General features: G+C 40.9%; 1 protein-coding gene across 1 annotated transcript in view; it reads right to left on the minus strand.

Annotated features, from left to right (window-relative positions):
* Positions 1–6,069: 6,069 nt before the first annotated feature.
* Positions 6,070–6,485, minus strand: part of BFSP1 (beaded filament structural protein 1, filensin) — a 17,482-nt gene continuing 17,066 nt past the window's right edge. The window contains exon 9 of the mRNA XM_010076497.1: positions 6,070–6,485. Within this exon, the coding sequence (XP_010074799.1) occupies positions 6,070–6,485 (416 nt within the window).

Genomic DNA, 6,485 nt, shown 5'->3' on the forward strand with positions numbered 1-6,485 from the left:
TTAAAAAAAAGAGTAAATTTTAACATTGGCAGTTGCTGATAATGGGCACGTTTTAAAAATTTTTGTGAGAGAGGGAATCACAAAGAGGTTGGCTGGAGCGATCTTTGAACTTCTACATTACTGGCTTCAGTGGGACTTTTCCCATTGGGTTCAACCTAAGTAGCACTAGACCCTACAAAAAGAAATAATTCAGATGAAGAAAATCTACCAATCCAGTTTGCAGAAATCCAATTCTTTTGAGAGTTTTCTTTACTATATACATTTAACACAGCATACACGCTAACACTTCAGCCACAGAATGAGTCAACAGGCATGCAGTAAGGAAGGCAAAGGGATGCCAAAGTCGGTGACAAGGGGAAGTTCTCTGCAAACAGGGTCAGGGCGTTCTAGAAGCACAAGTTTCTGGTTTGTGTTTTGGGTTGTTTTTTGTTTTTTTTTTAATTTGGCAATTTAAATCAGTTTACCATCTTACAGCAGACTGAGCACATAGGCTGTAGGATTTCTGGCAACCTGTGTGCAAAGGCATCTGCTCGTCTCTATGCCATGATGGACTACAGCAGCGTGAGGTGAGGCTGTGGCAGCATTTCCAACCACAGACCCCTATTTTCTGGGGTTCACAACCTGGCTGTTGGTAAATTGCTGTGGGAGAAACGGGAAGTATGCCGTTTCAGTCTCAAAGCAATTTTTTATTCAAATTTCATTTTTAAAAATAAGAGATTTGTTATTTTTATGTTATATATTTAAAGAGGAAAATACGCCTAAGTTATTTATGTGTAATGCAAAGTAGGGCCTTCTTGGGAAATAACATGTAGCATTTGGGAAGATTTGTTGGTAATCATTGCTCTTCGCTGTTTAAAGAGCCAGTCCCACCTTCACTTTTCAAACATGAGTAGTAAGTCTCTCTTGCCCTCAGAGTCTGCTCTGGCTATTGCCACAAGACATATATCCTCCTTAGCGGAGATTACTCATGGTAGTATCCACTGTATGTTCTCAGGTGTGAGATCCCAAATTTAACCTTTGAATAATAAAGGGTCTTGATTCTGCACATGTTTAGGCACTCACTTAAAGGCTATCAGTGGACCTACTCAAATGCTAATTATACTTGCAGGATCCAGGATCTACTTTTTAGCAGTGACTAGTTTCAGAATTTTACTATGTATTTTTAATATGCAGAGTATTCATCTAAAACATTTTAATAAGAGCTGTCCTCGTTACTAAGGTGCATAGTAGTACAAACACATTAAGTAAATATTCATCCAACAAATTAAAAACGTAACCCAAAGGTGTTATGGTGCACACGTTTCACTTAAGAATGTATAATCGATGCTGTTATTTCTAGTGAATATCCATCTTTTACCTTTCCATAAGAGCCCTGTTCTTTCCTTTACAAATCCAAATGCAAAATAAACAGCTCAACCTACTCAGTCTGTGTGAATTACACTCTAAAGGCAAGACAAGCAGCCTTGCACTACTCACAGGTTCCTTGTTGCATGCAGCAGTCCCTTCAGACAATCGAGTCACACTGGGATAAAATGGGCATCAGCAGAAGAATCAGGCCCCACGCGGTTTTTATTTTGGAAGTGCTCTTGGTTATTTGTTTAAATACATTATAGTGTCAACGGTGTTTAATTTGGTGATTTAAAACTTAACCCAAGGCTGAGAAGGGCCTGTTGCAAAGCATGAACTGCAGTTCATGAGGCATGAGCCAAAACTCACTGAAGTTAAATGCGTTGGGGACAGGTTTGCTGCTGTCTTTGGAAGAGAGTGGATGGGGCTGACGGCAGTAGGTTTCCATGGAAGGCACCCAATTCTCAGAAAGAGCAGCGTATACGTATTAGAGGGAAGAATTTACCATATTTTATTTATGCATACACCTGTATGTCTAAATGCATATGACACACCTGTGGTGGTATCTCTCTCTGTGTATATATATTACATACGATATGTATATTCAGAATATGTTACATATATTTGCTTATAAATCTATATAGAATTACATATGGTATGTAATGTATAGTACATATACACACACCATTATTTTTTGTGTCTATGCATTCAAAGAAAGAGATAACTGGAAGCTATGGAAGGACTTCTAAAATGTGGAAAAAGTTTTGGAATAAGAAAAGTCCATGTGGAAATCTTAAATGAACATGTACATGACTTTCCATTGCGTTAATGTAATTTTGCAGTTCTCCATTCAATCATTAAATATCCTCTAAAGCAGCAAAATAACTAAATGGTTGTTCATATTTTCATAATGCTGACATAATTTATTAAGTGAAAGATCACGATAATGAGTGATATATGGAAATGGTGAGTTTTGATATAAGTATATATAAAACTAAGTGTATATACAATATACAGATTAAATTCTTCAGGATTTTTGCATCGGGGGACTGCTGAAAAAGTATGTCCAGTTAGATTAAGTTTTTATGGTATTGCTGATGGAAAATAAGGATAATTTGTTGGTATTTATAATAAAAGGGTCTTACTTGAAGCTTATTATCATTTGAAGCTCATGATTTGAAACAGGTGAACACTGTTTAACTAAAGCCCTGTGATGATGTTTTATAATATGAGTAAAATAAAGAGCTGTTGTAAACTGGCAGGTCCTATCATCGTTGCCTATCCAAAGTTATATGGGAGGTAAGTGGGGTGACTTCCCATGCCTTTGCTTATACCAATAAGGAAATCTGTTTCCCATGTATGCTGGATACTGAGAAAATAAACATTCTCCTCCAAAAGAGTTGATAGCAACCAATGGAGAGTAACAGGCTTTATGTTAATTTAGTGATACGGTGGGACACAGGAATATGAACGCTGCGGGCTCAGAAGAGCCTTGGGCATTACTTATGTGGTTTAGACCCACTGCTCCAACGGCAGCTCTGCAAAGGCATGCAGCGATGCGGATGCTGAACTGCTGCCCTGGGGGGGAACTGGAATGTTCAGGAAGTGAAACAGTAACATTTTTTTGCACTGCATTTCATAAGCAGTTCTGGCCCCAAGGAAATACCACAGCAGGTTGTTTTGTTGTTTGTGGTGGTGTTGTTTTTTTTTTTTTTCTCTGCTGTTTGGAGCACTGTGAGCCACAAAAAAAACCCATTTCCCTCTTCCTCCCTACTTCTCACCCACATTTTTTAGGTGCTTTTTAGCTCACATGTTCCCATGGGCAGGGTACATTTCATTTTGTAATTTCTTACCATGTCTGCAGCAGTAAAAGGTGGCAGGGAACCTCCTGATCTAGTTGACTGCCATAGAGGTGAGAATCTGCCTGTAGTAACCGAGGTCTCCTACCAGGCTCTGCTGAATAGATGCTTGCAAGTCTTTCACTGTCACACTTTTGCATTAAACACTTCATTGAGAACCTGTGTTTGAGAATATGCATTTAAGGCAGAGGTCAGCCCACAAATTATGAGATTTACTGTACCTTTCAGCATTGCTACTATGAACAATAGAATACTAGTGGTTTTTTCTGTGTAATTTTCATACAGAGTTACAGAAGGATGCCTGTCATCTGCAGCCTTAGTGCACAACTGCCATGTTTGTGGAAGGCAGGAGACAGATGATTGTAGCAGAATTTAGGCCGCAGTTCATCATGGTCCTTGACCTCTGCTGATGTCAGCATCTGTGGTGCAGCTCAGCACCAGCTTGGCTCAAGTCTTGCACCTCTGGGGGCTGCCTGTGCAATGCAGTGCCTGACTTCCTCAGTAATGCATGGCCCCAGACCTGCTTTAGGAGTGGTGTGTGGTGTGGTTTGTGTTTGGGTGTTTTGGGTTGGGTTTTTTTTGGGGGGTGTGTGTTATGGTGGTGTGTGTTTTTTGTTTTTTTGTGGAGGGTTTATTTTTTTTTTTGTGGGTGTGTGGGTTTGTTTTTTTTTTTTTAATACTGCACAACTGCTGAACAAGGTTTGCGAGCATCAGCAAACCATTTCTATGTCAGCAGTGAGAGTGGGGACACCTCAGCACAAAGATGACAGTGGTGGGAATATTCACACTTTAGACACCTAATCCAGGCTTTCTTGAAATGTTGCCTCCTTACCATTGACTAAGGATTTTTGTATTCTGAATGTTAAGAAGTTCTCCATGTTGCAGTGAAACCAGATGGCTGGGTGTGAATCTGTTCACACCTGTTTAGTAACAGAATTATTAAACAGATTTTCTATTGCTGCAGGTTGGTGGAGGGGTTTGTTTCATTGATTGATTTTTTTTTTTTTAATTTTTTTGGTTGTTCCTGGTGTTCTGTTGTTTTGATGGTATGGGGGTGTGTGTGGGTTTTTTTTTCCCCCCCCCTTTTTTCCCCCCCCCCTTTTTTTTTTTTTCCTCCACTTGCAGTAGCCAAAGCCTGCTTACACTGACAGTTCTGAGCAGTTGCTTCCAGGTCACTAGTGTGGAGCCTGCGTATGCATTGGTAAATTCCTTCTCTGCAGTTATTTACACTGTTAATAAATTAAACTGAAAAGCAGCACACACCCTAGTAAGCCATGTCTGGCGTGAACACCCACAGAATTTCAATAAAACAGCATCAACAACAACAAAACACCCCCCCCCCCAAAAAAAAAAATAAGTCCTGACTAAAAATGTGACTATTTGTAACCTGTCCCTGTTTCAAAGAAGAAGGGGCCACTTTGCCAGACAACAGTCACAGTAGATTAGATGCCACGCCTGCATTGGAACTCACTTATGAGAAAAAAAAAAAACAAGCACAAATGCAATAACAAAGGGAAGGCTTGGGTGATGCGAGAAGGTACTCCTGCAGCTCAGGCTCATCAGCTCCAATGGTGTTTAGCCTCTGCCCCACAATGGGAGTAATCAACCAGAAGGAAGAGGCATAACAATGCCGAAAGCTGAAACAAAAATTTTGAGAACTGGGGTAGGAGAAGCAACATGTAGAACCCAACCTAGTAAAGCACTTCGGTATGTACCTTGCGTTAGTGGGATTAGTTGTAAGCCTTAAGTCAAGCTGAGGCCTAAATGATGCACCAGCACTTGCAGTAGTGCTCAGGATTTGCACATAGACAAGTGAAGGGTTTCCTTTCCTATGGGGGGTATGTTTGTTTGGTTTTTTTCCCTGAGCTGGTTTCTGGAAGCTGCAAGAAGCTGCTGCCAAAGTATTGCTTTTTGCGCCCCTAGGCATGGGGACGTGGGAAGGCACGGCCTGTTCCAGCAACCCCGTGGAGCTCCGTGGACTGCAGGTGACTGGGCTGTGGTAAGATCATGTGGCAAATGTTAAACTCTGTAAAAACGCTACAGTCCAAGGAAATACTTAACAAGAAAGTATCAAAACACAGTCATTTGAGTTGGCTGCAGTCTGCTCAAAAGCTTGCTGGCATTAGTAATACCTCAGTTGTGTTGGTGAGGGACAAATAATGCCTTTAATACCTTCTATAAGGGTTATCCCCCACTTTAGTGGAATTTCAAGTTTTATTCTGAGAAGATAGGCAGTGAGAGCTTATTCGAAATGGAGTTTGTCTTTAGATCCAAAAAGAAAGGTCTGCCAAGCTCGTTGCTATTTAATGACTGTAAATGAGAGAGACTTGAAATACGTTATTTAACAGGTATCCAGCCCTTCCCCTGGAAAAGCTCCTGCACACCCACTCAGCTGACAGTTACTAGGAGGGACGATTAGTCACCGGTACAGGCAACACAAACCCACAGTGGGTATCTTCGGTAGAAGGCAAAACTTTTATTAAATGAACCAGATGATGTCACAAGTTAACATTTGCAGCTGTCTGAGAGATGGGGAATCATACGGCAGCAGTAGAAGAATACACAAATTTGTCCGGGATACTGTGAAAAGCCAGGCAGCTCTGTAATAATAATTACTTTCAACTTGTCCTAATCATGAAAATCAGGTGCGCAGATGTGCCTATTACTTGTTGCCCTGGAGTGCTTTAATGGGCGTGGCACCAAAGGCAAGCCTACGTCAGACAGAACTGCCATCAAGGTATCAATCTGTTCCATACCAAACAGCAAAAATCTCACTACTGTATCATTCGGTCAGGAAAAAAAACAGTCATTTAATAACTATGCCAGACAAGTTTACTATCAAGGGGGGGTGTGTGTGTATCACTTAAGAGCCTTTGTCACCTGGTTTCTTCTTGCTTGTCTTCTCTATCATTGTCTCCACAATCATTGCTGTCTCTTCATACGTCTGAATTCTGTTGTCTGAAAACTTCTCAATGGATTCCACTACTTCCACCTTCTCATAGCTCATGGAGCCAGGCAAGCCTGCTTCCCTGAACAAAATGCCCTGCTTATCTTCTCGTTCATATTCTGTCTCTCGAAGGACTCCTGGCTCAGTTGGGCTAATCAGACCAGGGGAAGGAACTGCCTCAGGCTCAGAGATCTCTGGATACTTTGTGATTTCCTCGATTTTTCCTCTCGTTTTTTTGGCCCATTCCAGCATGTCTTCTTTCTCTTCCTCTTTTTGTTCAAACTCTTCCCTCCTTTCACAGATAACGCCTTTCTCTTTTTCTAATGGTTCAG

The sequence above is a fragment of the Pterocles gutturalis genome, unplaced genomic scaffold, assembly GCF_000699245.1.
Source record: "Pterocles gutturalis isolate BGI_N339 unplaced genomic scaffold, ASM69924v1 scaffold34403, whole genome shotgun sequence".
NCBI classification, from domain to species: Eukaryota; Metazoa; Chordata; class Aves; order Pterocliformes; family Pteroclidae; genus Pterocles; species Pterocles gutturalis.